The sequence below is a fragment of the Syngnathus typhle genome, linkage group LG7 (assembly GCF_033458585.1).
Source record: "Syngnathus typhle isolate RoL2023-S1 ecotype Sweden linkage group LG7, RoL_Styp_1.0, whole genome shotgun sequence".
Classification (NCBI taxonomy): Eukaryota; Metazoa; Chordata; class Actinopteri; order Syngnathiformes; family Syngnathidae; genus Syngnathus; species Syngnathus typhle.
In genome coordinates, this window is record NC_083744.1 from 5,127,412 (window position 1) to 5,147,650 (window position 20,239).

At 44.3% G+C, this 20,239-nt stretch overlaps 3 protein-coding genes across 3 annotated transcripts; 2 read left to right on the forward strand and 1 right to left on the reverse strand.

The window, feature by feature from the left end:
* Positions 1-9,919: 9,919 nt before the first annotated feature.
* fibina (fin bud initiation factor a) lies at positions 9,920-11,459 on the forward strand. The gene has a single exon (XM_061284150.1). The coding sequence runs from the start codon at positions 9,970-9,972 to the stop codon at positions 10,591-10,593; it is 624 nt and encodes a 207-aa protein (XP_061140134.1). The 5' UTR covers positions 9,920-9,969; the 3' UTR covers positions 10,594-11,459.
* A 2,246-nt stretch (positions 11,460-13,705) lies between these two features.
* tmem276a (transmembrane protein 276a) lies at positions 13,706-16,739 on the reverse strand. Its single transcript, XM_061283331.1, has 4 exons — positions 15,961-16,739; positions 15,556-15,669; positions 15,329-15,466; positions 13,706-14,475 (listed from the first exon to the last, which is right to left on the reverse strand). The coding sequence occupies exons 1-4, from the start codon at positions 16,346-16,348 to the stop codon at positions 14,228-14,230; spliced, it is 888 nt and encodes a 295-aa protein (XP_061139315.1). The 5' UTR covers positions 16,349-16,739; the 3' UTR covers positions 13,706-14,227.
* A 654-nt stretch (positions 16,740-17,393) lies between these two features.
* On the forward strand, positions 17,394-19,884 carry spi1a (Spi-1 proto-oncogene a). Its single transcript, XM_061283700.1, has 5 exons — positions 17,394-17,546; positions 18,003-18,096; positions 18,252-18,421; positions 18,758-18,923; positions 19,186-19,884. The coding sequence occupies exons 1-5, from the start codon at positions 17,523-17,525 to the stop codon at positions 19,491-19,493; spliced, it is 762 nt and encodes a 253-aa protein (XP_061139684.1). The 5' UTR covers positions 17,394-17,522; the 3' UTR covers positions 19,494-19,884.
* The last annotated feature ends 355 nt before the right edge of the window (positions 19,885-20,239 follow it).

The following is a 20,239-nucleotide window of genomic DNA, read 5'->3' on the forward strand; positions in this document are numbered from 1 at the left end:
CTCAGCCAGAACAGCAAAAATGAAGTGCCATGGGGAAACTTTAATACTTTATAGCCCTTTCCATTTGAAAATGACAACTTGGACTAAAACAAGCAAAGAAATGAAGACGTATATCAAGAACTTAAGTCCACAGTGTGACTGCAAAATCCCAAGTAATCTCCAACATATCCATTAGACTCTAAGAAAATTAGAAGCTGACTACTCGGCTGGAAAATGCTGTGTGATGTGTCTGCAAGTGTGAATGATGATAAAAAACAAAAAAGCAATTTTGAATTGCTCATTGGAATGAATTTACAGATGAAACGAAACAAAATAGACTGCTTAAAAAAAGTGCACTACGTTTTTTCTCTTCAATGCTATTGTAAATTGTCTGAATTTTCCTCATTTTTTTCATAGCTGTAACCTTGGTGTCACACACACACACCACTTTCCCTTTCATGCACCGACAAGTTACGAGGTCATGGTCGCTATAAATATGATTGATACTACAGTACGCACATGGTACACATAAAGCGAGTCGCTTAGCAAGGGAATCATGGAGCCCATAATTCAGCCAAACACACACATGAACTGGCCAAGATGGCCAGTATGAGAGACAAAAGTCTAAAAATCATCAGAGGGCGCCTTTCTTGGGAGTGCTTTTATTGTTCCCTAATGGTAAAATATGTTTCGCATTAACACACCCAATGTGATCACCGACGAGTGAAATTCCATGAAAATGAATTAAAAGTTTCAAATAACATCACTCCTGGAACGATTTCTCAAATTAGACACGCTGATTTTGTCAACAGAGCACAACAAAGACTCGAGGTTGCTGTCAGGCTTCTTAATCCGATACAAAATGAAGTGAAAAACTTGCTGGTAAATGTTGACAAGATGATATAAGCAGGATTGCAAAATGTCCAAGAAATTCAGTGAGTAGTCTAACTCTGGTTATAAAATGTTCTTTGCGGTTTTTCTTTTGCTACATTTATTCCAAGTGAGACCGCGGCGGTGTTTAAGTATTTGTCCAGTTTTATTAGAACTGGAAACTATTCAGGGCCGATGAGGCTTTCTCTGCAGGCCTCAGCACTAACAGGAGCACTGACCTACATTTACAAGCTAAAGTCTAATATTTGTTCTATGAAATGATATTCAGGGCCAGTATCATACTGTCATGCAGACATAAGCAAAATAGTTTCTCTCAACTTCTGTTAGTGATTTGGTAATCTGCAGTTGTAATAGTCATTCTTCGTAAAGGATAAAAACTATATTCTTATGAATGTTATTTTATTTTCTGTCTACATGTTTTGCTGCACCGTTTGTGTTCAAATATCCATTTGAAGTGTTTTATCACGACCATTCAGATGCTAGCCTATCTATATTGTTTGCCGCGATGTTAGCATTAAGCTAGCAGTCTTTAAAAGAAAATGTTATGTGAATGTTTTAAATACATCTCGTTATTTAGCTTGAAAGTAAGCTTCAACTGGGAATCAAATAAACATTTTGAATGTTTGTTGAAAATGCTAAATTGCTGCTTGATTTGAAACTCATGTTGTTAAACTGATTTTTTTTTTTGTATAGTATTGACGTTGTCTATAATTGCAACGTGAGTGAGACATTAAGAGGTTGATTAAGGCCCAGGTTCTAAATGCAGCACTGGAATTGGGCAATGTTTCTTCATTAAAAGTATCGAGCAGCACTGCAGGCTTTTTTTGATGGAGAGCATGCACCCAGCGCTTATTAGGTCATGCTTTCTGCGAGCACCTTGGCAGGATTGATGTTGTTCACGCGGCATAGAAATAAAGCGCAGCATAGCGAGGTAATCATGGAGCTTACTGTGCTCATAGCGATAAATCCAGTTGAACTACAGAGGATGAGGAAGTCACAACTCAAGCCCAGAAATTCTCCAGGGTTTCCATAATAGTATTCAGACCAAAGCTGTTGTTTGGCCCCATAGAACGTCGGGTCTGCTTTTGTACTTTAAGGTTGTCGAGTCCAGCTGAAAAAAGGTAGCTTAGATCAGAGCTAAGCTTGAAAACAATGTCAGCTTGCATGAAAAGCGTTGCAGCAGCAGTTTTGTCAGACCAGGTCAACACCACCAAGAATTTTCTGAGTGGAAAGGATCTCCTCACTCGTCTCCTGACTGGCTTTTGTTTACTTTATTTTAAAGTGCAAATAGTTTCTTTTCGCCATTTCCCAGACACTTTTGTGAAGCAAGCCATCTGGCAGATTCAGGTAAGAGAAACACTTGGTATTTTTCTTTTCTTCACACCAATAAAGCACAAATCATAAACTGCCGATTCCGTACATTTTCACATCATAATGTTTGCACAGCAGCTCTGTGGGGGGAAAAAGCTGAGCTGAGTAAAAGAGAAGTGAGATTCACTTTCTGTATGTTGTAAGGACCCAAGGACGAAGAAAGGTCAGTTGCAGCATGCGTAGGAGTGATTTATTCAATGGTGTAAAAATCGATCACGTGCAGTTGAGATGCTTAAATCAGGGCTGTGGACTCGGTCGGATTTTTGCACCGAGTCCGAGTTCGGCCTCTTGACCACGAGTCTGAGTCCGAGTCCGAGTCCGGCTGTCCGTTTTTTCTGTTAATTCTGTTAATAAATTTGTGCACTGCTTGTTTTTAACTGTGTGGGTTTCATCATTCAGCTCAAATGAAAGCGCAGTTTGAGGTACAAAAATAAGAGCGTTGAATCACAACAGGGGAGAGACAACACAAATGTGCACATCGACTGCGCTGAATTAAAAGGAAATCAAATGATTCGCTATAAGTGGCCTTAATTAAGGTCAGCTGTGACCACTCCCACAGCGGCGCATCCTGCCCTCTTCATGGTCATCTGTGAAATTCAATAAGTAGTTATTAATCTGAATCAGAATTGGCATTCTAGTGTAAATCCAACCAACTACTCACAGCTTGGATAGTAAGCATACTGTGCGCTACAATATTGTGTATTCCATCCAAATCAAATCTTTGTTGACATGTAACAGGCATTAGGTCACCACTGTGAGTCAGTGGCATGACTCCCACACAGCCTGCAGCCTTTCAGCCCTTCGCCTCCCACGGATCGACACGGTGAGGAAAACCCTTTGCCGCCGGCTCCAAGCTATTTGTCCAACTACACAGTAAACACACACACGCATAATATTAGACATGAGTCATTAGTAATATATGCGTTTCTGGCTACTCCCTTTGTGGAAAAGCCTATTCTTTATTTAGATGACAGTAATGACAGTTGTCAAAAAACTAATTCATCCATACTACATTTTCTGTAGTGCTTAACCTCATTGGGGTAAATTGAGGCCTATCGCAGCCTTTGGGTGACAATTAAAAGCTATTCCCAATGTTTGCAAACGAATCCAGTCAAAAAGTGGCTAAATCAGCTTAGAATACAAATTGAAAGTCAATTCCCTATATGTTTTCATTTCTGCTCATTTCCTGCTCATTTCTTTAATTTGAAAACCTACTTCCTGTGAGTCTTTCTTTGTGCCTGAGCTTTACACACCTCATCACCCAACTCAATGATTTTCACCTGACTAGGGTCAGATCAGGACTTCCTGTTGCAGTACTCGACAGCATTTTGTTTGTCTCCCACCTGCCTTGTTTATTGACCATGGAAAGTATTGGGCTTGGATTTTTTTGTTTTTTTGGATCTTGGACTACTAATGTTTCCAATAAATATCTGATTACTGGCTTTGGACCTGGCTTGGAAGCTGGATTTGGATATGGATTGTAGACTACTAGTACCCCAACCTGGTGCAAGATACTCCTGTCTGCCTCAAGTGTCTCCTGCAGTCCACCTTCATTATCTGGTCGTTGCATCGGACTCACCTGTGCTGTTTTCATCTCAGCCATTTGTTTTTGTTTTTTTTGGAGCACAACTTTTACTGATCTTTATCCATCCTTCCATCCATCCATCCATCTTCTTCCGCTTATCCGGGGTCGGGTCGTGGGGGCAGCAACTTTAGGAGGGACTCCCAGACTTCCTTCTCCCCAGCCACTTCATCCAGCTCATCCCGGGGGATCCCAAGGCGTTCCCAGGCATAGTCTCTCCAGCGTGTCCTGGGTCGTCCCCGGGGTCTCCTACCGGTGGGACATGCCCGGAACACCTCCCCAGGGAGCCATCCAGGAGGCATCCTGATGAGATGCCCGAGCCACCTCATCTGGCTCCTCTCAACGTGGAGGAGTAGCGACTCTACTCCGAGTCTCTCACGGATGACCGAGCTTCTCACCCTATCTCTAAGGGAGAGCCCGGACATCCTGCGGAGAAAACTCATTTCGGCCACTTGTATCTGGGATCTCGTTCTTTCGGTCACGACCCATAGCTCGTGACCATAGGTGAGGGTAGGAGCGTAAATTGACCGGTAAATTAAGCTTTGGCTCAGCTCTTTCTTTACCACGGTGGACCGGTACAGAGTCCGCATTACTGCCGACACTGCACCGATCCGCCTGTCGATCTCACGCTCCATCCTCCCCTCACTCGTGAACAAGACCCCAAGATACTTGAACTCCTCCACTTGGGGCAGGATCTCATACCCGATCCGGAGAGGGCATTCCACCCTTTTCCGACCGAGGACCATGGACTCGGATTTGGAGGTGCCGACCCTCATTAGGTGCTTCACACTCGGATGCGAACCGCTCCAGTGAGAGCTGGAGATCACGGCCTGAAGAAGCCAACAGCACAACGTCGTCTGCAAAAAGCAGAGACGCGATGCTGAGGTCCCCAAACCAGACCCCCTCAATGCCTCAGCTGCGCCTAGAAATTCTGTCCATAAAAATTATGAACAGAATCGGTGGGCAGCCTTGGCGGAGTCCAACCATCACTGGGAACGAATCCGACTTACTGCCGGAAATGCGGACCAAACTCTGGCATCGGTGATACAGGGACCGAACCGCCCTTATCAGTTGGCTCGGCACTCCGTACTCCCGAAGTACCCTCCATAGAACCTCCCGAGGGACACGGTCGAACGCCTTCTCCAAGTTCTCCCATGCACCCTCGCACCTGCCGCAGGTGTAGACCTGGTCTACTGTTCCACAGACAGGACGAAAGCCACACCGCTCCGCCTGAATCCGAGGTTTGACCTCCCAACGGACCCTCCTCTCCAGCACCCCTGAATAGACCTTACCAGGGAGGCTGAGGAGTGTATTTCCCCTGTAAATGGAACAGACCCTTCTTAAAGAGGGGAACCACCACCCCAGTCTGCCAATCCAGAGGCACTGTCCCCGATGTCCACGCAATGTGGTAGAGGCGTGTCAGCTATGACAGCCCCACAACATCCAGAGCCTTTAAGAACTCCGGGCGGATCTCATCCACCCCCGGGGCCTTGCCACCGAGGAGTTTTTTAACTACCTCAGTGACTTCGACTCCAGAGATTGGAGAGTCCGCCTGAGAGTCTCCAGGCCCTGCTTCTAGAATGGAAGGCATGTAGGTGGAATTGAGGAGGTCTTCGAAGTATTCTCCCCACCGACTCACGACGTCCCGAGTCGAGGTCAGCAGCATGCCATCTCCACTGTAAACAGTGTTGACGTTGCACTGCTTCACCCTCCTGAGACGCCGGATGGTGGACCAGAATTTCCTCGAAGCCATCCGGAAGTCATTCTCCATGGCCTCGCCAAACTCCTCCCACGCCCGGGTTTTTGCCTCAGCAACCGCCTCAAGCCGCGTTCCGCTTGGCCATCCGGTACCTGTCACCTGTCACCGGAGTCCCAAAACAGGGCCGATAGGACTCCTTCTTCAGCTTGACGGCATTCCTTCCCGCCGGTGCCCACCAGCGGGTTCAGGGATTGCCACCACAACAGGCACCAGCGACCTTACGGCCACAGCTCCGGTCGGCTGCCTCAACAATGGAGGCGCGGAACATGGTCCACTCGGACTCAATGTCCCCCGCCTTCCCGGGACGTGGGGAAAGCTCTGCCGGAGGTGGGAGTTGAAGCTCTTCCTGACAGGGGATTCTGCCAGACGTTCCCAGCAGACCCTCACAGAGCGTTTGGGTCTGCCATGCCGGACCGGCATCTTCCCCCACTATCGGAGCCAACCCACCACCAGGTGGTGATCAATTGACAGCTCCACCCCTCTCTTCGCCCGAGTGTCCAAAACATGCGGCCGCAAATCCGATGACACGACTACAAATTAGATCATCGAACTGTGGCCTAGGGTGTCCTGGTGCCAAGTGCACACATGGACACCCTTATGTTTGAACATGGTGTTCATTATAGAAAATCTGTGTCGAGCACAGAAGTCCAATAATAGAACACCGCTCGGGTTCAGATTGGGGGGGGCCGTTCCTCACAATCACGCCCCTCCAGGTCTCACTGTCATTGCCCACGTGAGCATTGAAGTCACCCAGTAGAACGATGGAGTCCCCAGAAGGAGCGCTCTCCAGCACTTCCTCCAGGGACCCCAAGAAGGGTGGGTACTCTGAGCTGCCGTTTTGTGCATAGACACAAACAACAGTCAGGACCCGTCCCCCCCACCCGAAGGCGGAGGGAGGCTACCCTCTCGTTCACCGAGGTGAACCCCAATGTGCAGGCGCCCAGCCGGGGGGCAATAGGTATACCCACACCTGCTCGACGCCTCTCACCGTGGGCAACTCCAGAGTGGAAGAGAGTCCAGCCCCTCTCGAGAGGGCTTGAACCGGAACTCAAACTGTGCGTGGAGGCAAGTCCAACTATATCTAGTCGGAACTTTTCTGCCTCGCACACCAGCTCGGGCTCCTTTCCAGTCAGAGAGGTGACATTCCATGTCCCAAGAGCCAGCTTCTGCAGCCGGGGATCAGACCGCCAAGGTCCCTGCCTTTGGCCGCCGCCCAGCTTGCACTGCACCCGACCTCTTTGGCCCCTCCCACAGGTGGGCCCCCCATGGAAAGGGGGACCCACGTTTCCTTTTCGGGCTGTGCCCGGCCGGGCCCCATGGGCGAAGGCCCGGCAACCAGACACTCGCCTTCGAGCCCCACCTCCAGGCCTGGCTACCGATCTTTACTGATTTGAAAAAGCAATGACCCTCTGTAGTCCAAATGGCACAATGGTTGACAAATCTGTAACTTTCGGAAAGCAACAGAAAATAAACGCTTTTTAAATCGGTCAAAGAATTTCTCACAGTTCATGCAGTTTCAAAGTTATAATTCAAAGCTATGACAAGCTCAAGACTCATTAGCCAAAAAGCTCCTCTCTTCTCTCCTAAACTTTTATTTTTCAAGCTTATTGCTTTTGAACTGCAGCCGACAACTTTACTGTTTCTGCTGCTCACTGTTTTCAGGCCCAAAGAAAATAAACCTCGCAGACAAAACTATTTGGTGAAAGACTCCAGTTAACGGAGAATTGTTGTCACTCCCTTGCTTTTACAACCTGTGTCCTTACTCACGGTGACTAAAGGGCAAAAAAACATGGCTGTGTTCCATGACGTAATTGAACACATGTGGACCAATGACTCGGCCTACTGACACGCTGACATGAAACACCCTCACTTTCCACTTCCCTCCCGTGAAGTTCAAACGCTGTTCAAATCCAGTATCTAAAAGTTCATCAGCTGCACCATGTCAAACAATTGTCTGTTTGGCCTTTATTTCCTGGCTCTGTCTTTTTTTTTTTTTTTACATCCATTTCCTGTTTTGAGTCTTTTAATCCAGACTTTTTTTCCTTGATAGCTTCGTCAAAGAAAAGCTTTGGCGTTCTCATGGGTGATTTTTCTATCTTCTTTCTAACCCAGCCATTCTCTTGCATTCTGACCTATTTATTTGTTATTGTCACGCACGGAAATAAGAGAAGCTGAAGTTTCTGTACTCTCTGGCTCCTCAGTTATGAGGGAGGAAATCTCAAAGTCGAGAGTTGGACTTTGGCAGTGAGAAAAATATGTTTGACATTATGGAGGCTGAAGTCTACGAAACAAAAGAGCATAGTGTATTTTTTTTTCTTTTTGTCAGGAGTAAGCTGTGTCTTGAATGTTAATTTCCCTGTGGGTGGTTCCTTTTAATGTGTTCTTTTTTCTGATTTCTGCTCTCGTGCTTTAGCTTCTGTGAGCAGTGCCGACATGTGATTGTTTAGATCAGCAAAATGTTGACATACTGTAACTTGTGCCACATCCATCTGTTATCATTAGACAAGCCAGCGTCTTGTCATGTGTGACTTGATTTTACGTGACCATTTCTCATTTAAAATGACGGCCGAGCCATGACGTTAGCGTAATGCATGGCTTCAATTCCATAAGTATAAAAGGATCAATCCTGAGCATGTTTAGTTTTTTTCTTTTACTTCTGGCTCCATTGACTGCACTCATTTCATTTAGCTAAAGGCCTTTTCATCCATCCCCTCCCCGGTCACTTTGGGTGTGCCACAGGGCTCCATCATGGGGGCCCTGTTTTTTATTATACACTTGACACCGTTTTTCTAAATTCAGCAAGCATAACAGATTAACTTGCTTTTTCTGTGACTACAGAATAAGAACATTAGAGAAGGCATCCCTCCTCATAGTTTCCCGGATCAGCGTTGGAATCTGCTCTGGCCTTCATTTGTAAAGTTTGTATGTGCTCCCTGGGGTTTTGTGGGTTGTGTCCAGGAACTTTGACTTCCTCCCACATTCCAGAAACCTAAAAATTAGGTTCAGTGAATATTCTAAATTTTGTGTGACTGAAGTGTCATTGGTTGGCGGTCAGTATGTAAAAGAGAATCTTGAAAATAATTGCAACAAGACTCATCTTTGCATTATAGCACCATATTTTGTTACCAAAGTGTTTATAATATTTATACATGTAAGCTTTCACTTAAGCAATGCTTCCTAGTTCAATTTCCGTTGCAGTATTATTTCCTATGGGAGAACTGGTTATAAATCCAAACAATGAGCGTGTCGGACCTTTCCGGTTCAACAATCAAATGCTGCACGCTAGACTGATAGCAGCACAACGGCAACAATGTGGACGGCTTTGTGTTTACAGCTGACCATATGTTTCCACTTGCTGTTGACATGTATAGAGACCACCCTGTGATGATGTAATTATCCAGGCCAGGATATGCAGCAGATTGGATCGTACCTTCACCCCCCCCCCCCCCCTCGGGGTGTGTCTCTGATATGATCACGTGACGAATCACTGGGGTACTACTTTTACTTATGTTGCAGGCCCGTGGCGGTGATCCGCTATAATTAAAGCCATCCTCAACACTATTCAAAAACTGCTCCTGTGTGAATGCAACCCATGGAGATTTTTTTTCTGAATGTGTTGATCCCAACTGACTGTCTGGAGAGTGAAACTAATATATTTCAAGCCCTACTTTTCTCCACCGCAATTTAGACATTAAGTCATAAAGTTATGTGACACAGGAGGGGGGGGGAGGATTGGAAATGATTCTGACTAATGTTTTTTTTTAGGCCCAGTCAGTAAGTAGGTATGCAGTTAGTCAAGTTGAAAATAAATGAAAGTCATTTTTCAGCACATATTGTGAATGCAGATTGTCAACATGCTTCTGTGTTTTAATCACTGTGGTTCTTGCACTAATGGAGCACAACGTTGGTGGATAATTACAGTATAAATATCATTTAGAAATGATGTCTTACCTCAAACATCTTGAGTCAAACAATTTACTCAACAGGATGCGTACAAAATATACTGTATGAAGATTGTATTAGTGAATAAAGACTACTTGTAGTCATTTTATAAACTTTAATTAAGTTTAACTTCATGTTTCAGTTTATTGTTCATGGCTTCTTTAAAGACTTTAATCAATTAATCTAATTCTATAAACATCTCTGAATAACATTCTGTATTAAGGAAGTGGTTATAGTATTGTGTGTGGTGTGAGTGAGTAGCAGCTTTGTGTGGTCGGCTTGATGACCAGGGCCCACGAGGGGCCCCGGCTCAGTTTTAGCATGCTGGGGGAAATAAGGGGGTGGGGGGGCGCAGGGGGAGGCTGTGTAACATGACCCTGGATGAAAACCGTGCGCCTGATCCCACTCCCAGCACACATGCTGGGTTGTGGAGAGGAGGCGCACGATGAATCTTCTGGTGCTCATCGTGCTCACATGTCTACCCCTCAGCTCGGCGGTCTACAGTGGCCCCCTGCAAGCCGAGATCTCCAACGGTACTTTCCATCACTTCTACGTCCCGGACGGCGACTACGAGGACACATTAGACCCGGAAAAATGCCAGATGGTCTTCAGATTCTCTGATGGCTCCCCGTGTTCCGTGGCGGAGGAGGAGAGTGACGCGCTGGTGCGGGAGGATTTGATCCTCACCCGGCTTCAGACGGAGGACTCTGCGCGACTTCTGGAGAGCATCGGCCGTGCGGTTGCCAACGACCTGGATGGGGAGGACACCTATGGCCGCTTCCTCTTGAGGGAGATATCCCAGATCTCTGAGGCTTTTGCCAGTGTGGACAAGTCTCTGGAGGAACTAGAAGTGAAGTTCAAGCAGAGCCAAGAAAGCGAGCTAAGAGAGGAGCAACAACTGAGTGGCTTTGTGCTCAAGCAAGTGGGGGACGTCAGAGATAGCCTGAGGGACACAAAATACATCTCGCTGGGACTCAAGGACAAACAGGAGCTGCTATCTCTGATCATCCGCAGCCACGGGAGCAGACTGAGTCGCCTTAAAACACAATATCTCAATCCGGGATTGTAGTCCATTCACATTATCGTGGAATTGTAAAGTTCTTGAGGATGTGTGATTAAAGGGGACCAACACACGAACTGGAACATTTCCTCTGAGTCAAGAGGCCGGCTAAGAAAATGTGAACATTACTTGGATTGAGATATGTGAATCAATCATATGTGTGTGTGTGTGTGTGTGTGTGTGTGTGTGTGTGTGTGTGTGTGTGTGTGTGTGTGTGTGTGTGTGTGTGTGTGTGTGTGTGTGTGTGTTGATTTCCACAATGTTGTAAAGGCCCAGGGGATTTAAAAAAATAGGTTTTTGTAATGTCAAAGTTTTATCAGGTTACAATTAAAATAGCACACAAATTACTGACTTTTAATATGTACATATCGCTTTACTGCTAGTAAAGTACTAACTAGTTAATTTGGATATGAACACTATTCCATTGTTCTTTTTTTGTATGAACCAGACAAACCTATAAAAAATTATTTTGTGTTGTTTCCTCAATGTTCCTTCAAGTGGCCCTTCTTAATTGGCGTCTGGGTCCTGTTGTTCCCTTCCAACTCCATCTGGAAGCGTTTTACTTTGACCATAAAATGTTTATCCAAAAGCCACTACGCTTTGGAGTCAATTTGTAACAATTTGGGTTTTGTTTAAAATATTGGTATTTTTGTGCATTGTGTTAAGAATTAAATACATGGGAAATAATTCCAAATTTATCTCATGTATTCTATATTGACACATATCTTAAGTTCAAAGTTCAAACATTGCCACTATACACCTGCATTCAAACGGGGTCATCACATGTCTGCAAATGACTTGTTAATGGTCATATATCTTCTATCTGTATGTTCTTGTCTGCGACAAGCACATAGCAATAAATGTGCCAGAGATGATGCCTGTGCTTGTTTTTGGGGTCCAGATGTGCTGCCAGCCAACAGGCTCAACTGGGTGTGATTTCCTCCGTCTGGTTTCCCTCACACTCCAGCTTCCCCTGTGGGACCCGTTTCAAAACGGCTCTATTTAGCACACCAATGTAGGAAAGGGGCGCTGTCCAAAGAAGCAGGAGCTCAGCATGCACAGAAACCTTATATGTCCACAAGGCTGTGGAAATTTCGAGGGAGCAGCCGACGTGTCTGTTTTGACGAGATTGCAGGGGGAAAAATCCGCTGTGTATGTTAAACCTATAGAGGCCCACAAAAGCATTCGGCAAGACGTTTATTTTGGGGGTTGGGGGGATCATTAATTCTTCCGACAGAAGCGTACATTTTTGTGGCATGCTTGTGATGGTTTGGAGCGAGAAGGCCTGCTGTTAGAAGAATGCCTTCTCCTCGCTGACATTGAAAGCACAAACAAAGGCAGGTCAGTAGATTTGACACCCTCTCAGACGCATACACAACACTAAGTGTAGTGTAGTGTAGTGTAGTGTAGTGTAGTGTAGTGTAGTGTAGTGTAGTGTAGTGTAGTGTAGTGTAGTGTAGTGTAGTGTAGTGTAGTGTAGTGTTGGTGGTGGTGGGAGTGGGGTAGAGTAGAGTAGAGTAGAGTAGAGTAGAGTAGAGTAGAGTAGAGTAGAGTAGAGTAGAGTAGAGTAGAGTAGAGTAGAGTAGAGTAGAGTAGAGTAGAGTAGAGTAGAGTAGAGTAGAGTAGAGTAGAGTAGAGTAGAGTAGAGTAGAGTAGAGTAGAGTAGAGTAGAGTAGAGTAGAGTAGAGTAGAGTAGAGTAGAGTAGAGTAGAGTAGAGTAGAGTAGAGTAGAGTAGAGTAGAGTAGAGTAGAGTAGAGTAGAGTAGAGTAGAGTAGAGTAGAGTAGAAAAAGTTAAAGTCCCAATGATCGTCACACACACACATCTGGGTGTGGTGAAACTTTTCCTCTGCATCCCTGTGTGATTTTGATCCATCCCCTGGGGGAGAGGGGAGCAGTGAGCAGCAGCGGTGCCGCGCTCGGGAATCATGACCCAGCCAGGGTCTGAGGCCACAACCTTCCAGTCTCAGGGCTGACACTCTACCACTAGGTCACTGAGCTGGTAGAGTAGAATAGAAATTAGCCAGCTGCACAGTTGCAGTTAGTAAGCTCATTAGACTTTTATATACCGGGAGCCAGTAAAGTTAGTAGCTTAAACTAGCGAGATACAAATGAAGTAATTAGACACCAGGCGGAACTTGTGACGTGATAATGATCTGTCTGATGCTTAATTGCATCTCAGGAGATTTTTGTTTTGGTATTTTTGAGTAATGATAGACAAAACACAATTTGGCAAGCTTTCCTCCATTCATTTAGCGTATTTTCTGTTGTCGTAGATGTTGTTCAGTTGTATCCAAATCCCTGAGCCTGTTTGAGTCCACTTGTGATTTAGCCCTTTGAGCTTTTCTGCCTTGTTCTTGCACTGTTTTGAATTTACTGCTACAAACAAGAATATTTGCTGCCAACAGTTATACCGTAATCTCAAAACAACACACAATAGATCATTCTATTGGAATCTCATTACAACATGAATGGTTTCAATATACACTGTTTGGTGTATACAGCTGCAAATAATCACATCAAGAGTTTACATTTATTTTAAGCAACAGTTTTAAAGAAGAGCTACGAAACCTCGGGAAATTAATCGAGTCAGCTTCGGGATTTAATGTCACTTAAGTTTTAACCTCTGGTAAACATTGCGGGCAAGTTTTGTAAGCTGCAAGTGCCACGTCGGTTTTATACAAATAAGTATAGATGTGTCCCGTCGACTCATTGTTTGGCACGAGTTGCTTGGCTCCATGTTTTGAATTAAACTGACAATTACTATTAAAACAACTGAAGAGAAGCAAAAGAACATTACTTCACACATGAGCTTATTTACACCACTTTCTTTTGTGTTAGGAATGTAGAAGACCTTTCTTCTTAAAGGAAAAAAATGCCTTCATTGATGATTAATGCCATTTCTAAGTCATTGTGTTTAGTCACAAAAGGCACAAAACAAATAAAGGACAATTTTGCTTCTCAGGGTCGCAGTGGAATACACTCACTGGAAAGCCACAATAATAAACAAACATATTATCAGAGAATGTTAGACGGTATTGAGAGTTAGCGTTATTTTTTTTTACGGAAAACATTCGAATAGATTGCGCTGATGTGTGTGACAGTCATTATGTGCTCCACACAGAATGTTTTGCATGGCCGTTTTATTTTTGAAAAATATCCCCTTGGGGTAGACGACCTCAAGAACAACAAAAACACTTGCGTTGAACACAGTTTGGACTTAATGTGCCTTTTTTTCTTTTTTTTCCCTTGAATAAACACAAACGCATCTGCATACATACGGCTCAAAAGGTACACGTACATAACTTGTGCTGAATGATACATAATGATACACGGTTGCCCTTTTAAATGTGACAGTACACATCCATATGTTTTCATATTTAATACAGTTTCCAGGTTGTGCTATTCTCTTTAGTCAGATGGTGGAGAGGGGGGTGTTAACAAATGTGCTGAAGTACAAGTACTGTCCTCTTGAAGAGCAAGCAAAAACACTGATCAGTTCAGTCATGAGGAGGATCATCTTCAGTCAAATATTCACCCTCCCCCCACGTTCTTGTGCTTTCTTTGTGTCACTCCGCACGCTGCTGAATTCCCGCAAAATGTCCCGAATGCAGGTCACCGCGTTGTCCGTCTCGGGTTAGTCCGTCACACGCAGCCGTTCTCCTGCCGCGGCTTGTGGGTCACGGGGGTGTGCGGCGGGTAGAGGGAGGGGGCGAGCGTGCACAGGAACCCGGCCAGCAGAGTCAGTCCAAGTCCGCCCCACGCGCAGAACATGGACCAGCCGTAGCCGTGGCTGATGTCCTCCGGTATTCCAAACAGGTAGCGTGGATAACGAGAGAGTTCAAAGTTGATTCCCGCCACACACGTGCAGAGAGAGATGATACAGCATGTTCCTGTTAGAAGGAAGTGAAAGACATGATGGATGTTAAAAGATTTCCTACTGTAAAATAGAGAGGAATGCATGAGCTTATTTTGTGTGTTAGCTACGGTTAGGTTGTGAACATCAGGGATTTTTGGCTGGTGAGTGCCTAACATCAACAAACGTGAAGATCAGAGAGATGTGTATGGAAGAAAAGTAAACTTGAAGCTGAGAGAAGAGGGAAAATCAACCAAGTGCTATTGCACAAACATTGGGCTCAGTAAATGACATTTTGGAATGTCGTAAAAAAGCAACTACAGTTTACTGGTTGGCCAAGCATTGTGTAGCCAAGTTTTAGATGAACCTCTACCAAAGTAATGGAAAGGCCAAAGTATGGCGAAAGAAAGGATCTGCACAAGCTCATCTGTGAAGCATGATGAAGACAATGTTCAAGTTTGAGCTTACATGATTGCTTCTGGAACGGGTTCCCTCGTCTTTACTCATGATGGTCACAGCAGAATCAATTCCGACAATCAAACATCTAATATACAAGAAATACCAAAATATAGACCTTGCCGTTCCAATACATTTGGAGGGAGGGCTGTTTAGCTTGTTTGAACATTTAGGCCATTCTGGTTTCATTACATGGTGCTATTTTGTTACAATTGTAAAAGCTATTATAAACTCTTATTAAATACATTCTTGTTGATATTGTTGTTACTGTTGTTGTTATACAATCATAATTATTATCATGATTCTATTATTATTATTATTATTTATAAAAGAAAATATAGGACTAAAATTGGACTTTTGGGAGGGGGGGTTCTAGCGCTTGTATCCCTTTGAGGTTACTGCCCTCATGAGGTGATTTGGCGTATTGCGCTTACCTCCCATGAGGAAGAGCAGTCCAGCAACATACTGCATGAGGTCATGTGCCTTCCAACAGCCCAGCACGCCAATGGTCCAGCCAAACAGGATGATAGATATGGCCATGCCGATGAAACTCACAGTCATCCTCTGGAGATCTACAAAAGAAGAAGTTTGAGCAGCGCGATTTGCTATCGTTGTTGTTGTTGGAGGTTTCATTTCCAGTAGGCAAAAACAAAAGACTCACGTAGCGCATGCCACTCATCCTGCCTGATCGTCTTGGTCAGGTTGATGGGCACGTTTCTGGGCAATGCCGATGAAGAGTAGTAGTATTTTATTGGAGTGCAACGTGCAACCAATCCTGTGGAACCAAACGGCACACAAAAAAGGGGGAGGGGGGGTCATGTAAAGCATCCTGGCAGGATAAGAAGATGCCCCCGTACCCCGCCCCCCAACAACCTTTCATCATCCACCAAATGCATCCATCCATCCATCCTCCCACCCACCCACACCAAGATGGAGAATCGTATTGTCAAACACGCCCGTTACTATGTTGATATTTTTAATGTGGACCTGCAATTTCGATTGGATTGCGCAAGATGTTTAAACACATTTGACACGTACGCACACAAATACGACTACTGCAGCAAACCTTTAAAGATTAAATCTTCCGTCTCCAGGTCAAATCCCATCCGGTGACACTTCCTCCACAGTCCGGTGACGGTGGAGTTGAAATGCCGATTGCACAACGACTCCATGGCGGAGGCTTGAGGCGTAAGGTGCCGCCGAGCCCGCAGCCTCGGCATTCCTGCCTCCGACTCGGCGCTCGCCTTGGGCAGCATGCGCAGCGGGAGGTTGTTGTTGGAGATGTAGATGTAGCCCGGGTCGGTTCTCTTGTTGGAGTAATTCTTGCAGCGCTCTCTGTGCCTCCTGGCGTCTGTCTCGTACCAATTGTCAGTGCCGATGGCCACCGCGATCAGGCCGAGGGCGCACAAGGCTAGAACGAGACCCGCCGCCGTTAAAGTCCTCATCGCCGCCATGTTCCTTCCATGCGGGTCCCGTGTTGCGAAATCCCCTCCGCGAGACTGGGGTACCCCCTCAGGGAGTCATGGTCAGGTTGGCAGGGAGCATCGCCGCACCAAGGATGGAGATGCTGAGGCCTGGATGCGATGTTTTGGTTGTCTGCTTCTGCCTGTCAGCTCTCTCTAGCCCGGATGCTGACAGGATTGGTCCCCCCCGAAACACATAACACCGCTAGATGGCGACAACAACACGATGTTGATACTGTCATAAACAAGACGATAGTAGCGTACTGTAATGATCATGTTTCTTTTTTGAGCCAAAGTTAAGGCACCTATCAATTGTCACAAAAAATACTGTCCACAGGAAAATGGTCTCGGTGTATAATTTACACTCAAATGCAGTGTGGCAATTCCCCGATTCAGAAAATTGTAATTGGAAGGGGAAGTAGATTCATGATTCGTTCTTGAGGCACCACCCATCCATACATCCATTCTGTTAAGGGTCATGGGGAAGCTGAGGTCTGTGCATGTTATTGAAATGATGAATGGAAGCTAGTGTCAAAGGGGAACATACAAGCTCAATACAGGAAGACACGACTCGAATCAAATCTGGCATAAAGAGTGACTGGTTGAGGCTGGAGTTCTTAAAGACATTTCTCTCCATCACCCAGTTCCAGTTTACGTATTGTAGTCTATCAACTGAGCTCCTAAGTGGCCGTAGTCAAGCAAAAGCAGTACTGAGCAAAAGTAATACGTAAACAGATACATTTCAAAATGGCATTGAGTTTCATTTTCATGTCGAAAACTTCCTCAACCCAAACCATTATTCCAAACTAAAAGAGGAACAAAGCTAATTCCAAACTTCGCTTTTGGTTTCAGTGTCCGCCATTAAGCAGAAATCCCATATAACAATACATGTTGTTGTTATTTATAGTCAAGTATAAAATACATTATATAGTCAAATATGAATCACTGATAAATATGTAGTATGTCTAAAAATGTGACATAATTAGCTGGCAGGGAAGTAGAGATGTAAAATAATCAGACAATTGGCTGTTGGGACTGTGACCATTTGAGGTCACTCTCAGTTCCCGTTTGTCTGTTCAAGTCACTCGATGTGTCACATTGTCACTCAGGCAGGAGAAGACAAAGTTACCATTTATGATCTGCTTCAAAAATCTAATACTACACCATGGAAGGCTTTGTCATACCACCTGTAAGTGCTCATTTTTTTGTCACTTTCAGTCCACGCACACACAGAAAACAGTTATTTCCGCTATTAATTACCGTTGTAGCACATAATGACTTTGTCTTGTGTTTTTGTACATACGATTTGTGAATCTTACTTTATACATTCGATATATCACTTATATATTAATTAAACGTTCGGTTCTTTTTAGGATTTGAAGGGACAACTACAGTCAACTTCACATTGTTGCGCAATATATTTTTGTGTTTATTTACTTTCCATGTCTTCAAAATGGCCATTACTCATTTCATACAAAAAGCACAGTGCACAGTACGTAACACGTGTAGTGTAAGGTCACCAAATAGTAACGCAAGTCCGGTCATTATAGTTTTGTTGCAGTTTGTTGCTTTGAATTTTTGAGTATCTCGCCTAACTAATCAAACACATTTTTTTTCCGCAATTGGATACTTCCTCTCACCAAAGGCCTCTGAGGAAATTATTCAACATGAGCCAGAGAGTTATCGAGCACCAACAGAGTTGTACCCTTACCTCACTAACGTGGGGGACGTTTTTGAAGGTAAGACGACGATTTGATATGCTGGATTTGACTTGACTTGACTTGACTTGACTTGACTTGACTTGACTTGACTTGACTTGACTTGACTTGACTTGACGGCGATTTGATACCAACACTTCATGGCTCTGAGTCACACAACATGTGCTGATTTTCAGACTACAGATGGAGCTACCACCCGGAGCATGTCCAGCCTGCGGACCTTGACCATTTTCCGGCGAGTCATTTAACAGAGCTGCAGTGTGTTGCTCCTCAACAAATTCAACCTTTTCGATATAACACTGATGGTCATCTTCACCTGGAACCGCCTCTCACGGTGCTGCCACAAGTGAGGCCTTTTATAGATGTCCTTACACTCTACACACAATAGTCCCTTTTTCTTTTTTATCCACGATTATAATGGTCCAGAATTGTCATGCACAATATCCAATGTCGTCCATTCTAAGGGGGAAAAAATGGCGTGCAGAAATTGCGGATTGAGTGAATGAAATATATTGCAAGAATGTTGTGCCAGCCTGATGAACATACAAACTGTTGCTCATTACAAGTTGACATTTGAGTCAAAGAAAAGCACCAATGAGATGTCACCCATTTACATCCTCTTTTTGCATGACTCAACAAACTCACAACAGCCCACAATATATTTTTATGTCTTGTCTTCAAGATCTCAAATTACACATCATCACTGTACTATCAGTACCAAAGCCCAGTGTCGTCCGTCCAGTACTATTCAGAAGAGGAAAAGAGAGGTGTCAGCCCCCCACTTGAGGTATCAGAAGGTGAGGACGCATCTGAATACCCTAACCTGCCCTCCATCAAGAAAGACACAAGTGAGTACCAACTCAAAAATGTTCCTGTTTTCTAGCTTTTGACACGTGATGTTGACAATGCGAACTCATGGCCATTTTAATTGACGTCAATATCGGTCGCCAGTAGGGGGCGGTGCTGCCTCCTTTGATGGATGAAAACAGTCGGATTACAATCCTTAATTTTTATTCTAAAAATGCAATACTAATCAGAAAGGGGTGTTAAAATATTAAACGACAACAACAACGACAAATCCTTAATGAGTGCCATATTTTTCAAATCTAGACGCCAAGAGGAAAATCCGTTTGTACCAGTTTCTCTTGGACTTGCTGAGAAGCGGCGACATGAGTGATTCTATCTGGTGGGTGGACCAGGAGAAGGGGATCTTCCAATTCTCCACTAAACACAAAGAGGCCTTGGCCAGTCACTGGGGATTCCAAAAAGGAAATCGCAAACAAATGACCTACCAAAAAATGGCTCGTGCTCTGAGGAACTATGGTAAAACTGGCGAGATTCAAAAGGTCAAAAAGAAGCTGACTTACCAGTTCAGTGAAGAAGTTCTGAGGAACTGCTATTCACAACACTGTCACTAATAACGATTTTTTGTTTTGTTTTATACATAAATTTGCTATTGTGGCCTTGCCAGTGCATTATTATTTATTTGCTTCCTGTGAGATAGTTGCTGGTTCTCAAATTTTTCATTTTATCATCTTTTCACTCCAAGAAAAATATCGGTATTATTGTAAATACATTGATAACTTTTTATTGCCCTAATCAATAATGTAATAACATTTGTCGTACAAGGGGTCATACGGTGGGTTAGGGTTACTTGCAAATTTTTGAATCCATTTTGTAAAATGTCTGCCACCCTTTAAAGCTGAAGCAGAGAAAAGGGTTGAGGGAGAGTGCACCAGTTTTTCTGAGACTGCAGTAACTTTGACATAAGCTGTAGGGTACAGGAGAAAATAAAGTCTTCCAACCAAAGAGCCCCTGTCAGAAAGTTATTACATCTTCATCCAACGCTGCTGGGTGGCTCATTGCCCAGACTGATTCAGCTTCTCGCAGAGCAGCATCTCAAAAACAAGAGAAATTCTTTTGCGGGCAAAACTGTCACAGCAGTGAGGCAAACTTGCTAACCACAAATATACTGTGCTGGCTAGATTGCAATTATTGTTACATACAGTACTTGATGTTATCAGTATTTGGTTCATAAAACAGTACATTATAACAACATTATAAGGTAATATTTTAGTTGCCAATTGCATTTTATCATCTAATGAGAGATAATGTACCTACAATTACAACTAAACCATCAGCATTCAGCGATATATTCAAAATA